Consider the following 1,105-nt stretch of genomic DNA (forward strand, 5'->3'; position numbering starts at 1 on the left):
GGTTAGTTAACTTACAAGGGTGGGCCTCAGATGTGGGCCAGGGTTGGAGGCCGCCCATACTCGCTCTGAATGTCAGATAACAACCCTTTTCCACATCCCCCCTGTATTGGGCCTGCCTTCTGAGTATCTGGTCCTTGGCTAGCATTCTACCAGTGACAGGGAGCTCACTTCTTATTGTGCCACCAGGCTGGTGTCTGGCGGGCTGGGGGTTGTGGACGGTGCCTGGGGTATTGTCTGGTGTCTTAGTAGCCTCAGAACTTCAGACCACCAGGGGATCTCCCCACAATAGTTGACTCCCAGTTTTTGGCTGAGTTCCAGCCCAGGGAGGCCCAGAGGCCCAGGGCAGCATCTCAGCCATGTGTTTGTCACACTCACTCCCCAGAGCCAAGGCCTGTACCTGCCGACCTTACAGCCATGGAAGGCCTGGCCGCCCCACCCAGGAGGCCCCGCTCCAGGAAGGTGTCCTGCCCCCTCTTGGGCAGCAACGGGGAGCTGGTAGGGAGAGGGGCTGTGACTGGACCTGGGCTGGGGTGGCCTCTGGGGTCAGCCTCAGGACACAGCTGCTTGGGTGTTCCCAGCCCAGCCCATCTCCTTCCCTTCCAGTCTCATTCTCTGAGCCCCTCCCCACTGGGCTCTTCAGTCCCCAGCACCGCCCTGGAACGTTCCAGCTTCTCCTCTCAGACAGGTCACGGTACATGTGATTTTCACCTTCTCTGGTCTGGGCGGGGGCTAAGTGATACAATAGAGGCCCTAGAGGGAGAACATAGGTTCTGGAGCCTCAGAACTGTGCTCACTCTCTGTCTGCCCCTCATTCCTCCCCACACCCCCAGGGATCTCCCGGGGCCCAAGCCCTGTGGTCCTGGGCTCCCAGGATGCCCTGCCAGTGGCCACCGTCTTCACCGAGTACGTCCATGCCTACTTCCGTGGCCACAGCCCCAGGTTCGTAGTGCTGGGGCACAGTGCAGACAGTGAGAGGCAAACAGGGCTCCCTGGGGGCTGGGCACCTGGGTTCCAGCATGGACAGACTTCAGGTGGGTTTCCTGACCTTTTTACCATAGAAGGGCCAGGAACACTGAGCTGAGCAACCACACCCCTCTCCTTCTGG

General features: G+C 60.2%; 1 protein-coding gene across 1 annotated transcript; it reads left to right on the forward strand.

Moving 5' to 3' along the window:
* Positions 1-308: 308 nt before the first annotated feature.
* On the forward strand, positions 309-1,081 carry LOC119002700 (F-BAR domain only protein 1-like). Its single transcript, XM_037068722.1, has 3 exons — positions 309-495; positions 604-691; positions 831-1,081. The coding sequence occupies exons 1-3, from the start codon at positions 415-417 to the stop codon at positions 1,079-1,081; spliced, it is 420 nt and encodes a 139-aa protein (XP_036924617.1). The 5' UTR covers positions 309-414.
* The last annotated feature ends 24 nt before the right edge of the window (positions 1,082-1,105 follow it).

Source organism: Sturnira hondurensis, unplaced genomic scaffold (assembly GCF_014824575.4).
Source record: "Sturnira hondurensis isolate 20B ecotype Veracruz unplaced genomic scaffold, ASM1482457v3 Scaffold0018075, whole genome shotgun sequence".
Lineage (NCBI taxonomy): Eukaryota > Metazoa > Chordata > Mammalia > Chiroptera > Phyllostomidae > Sturnira > Sturnira hondurensis.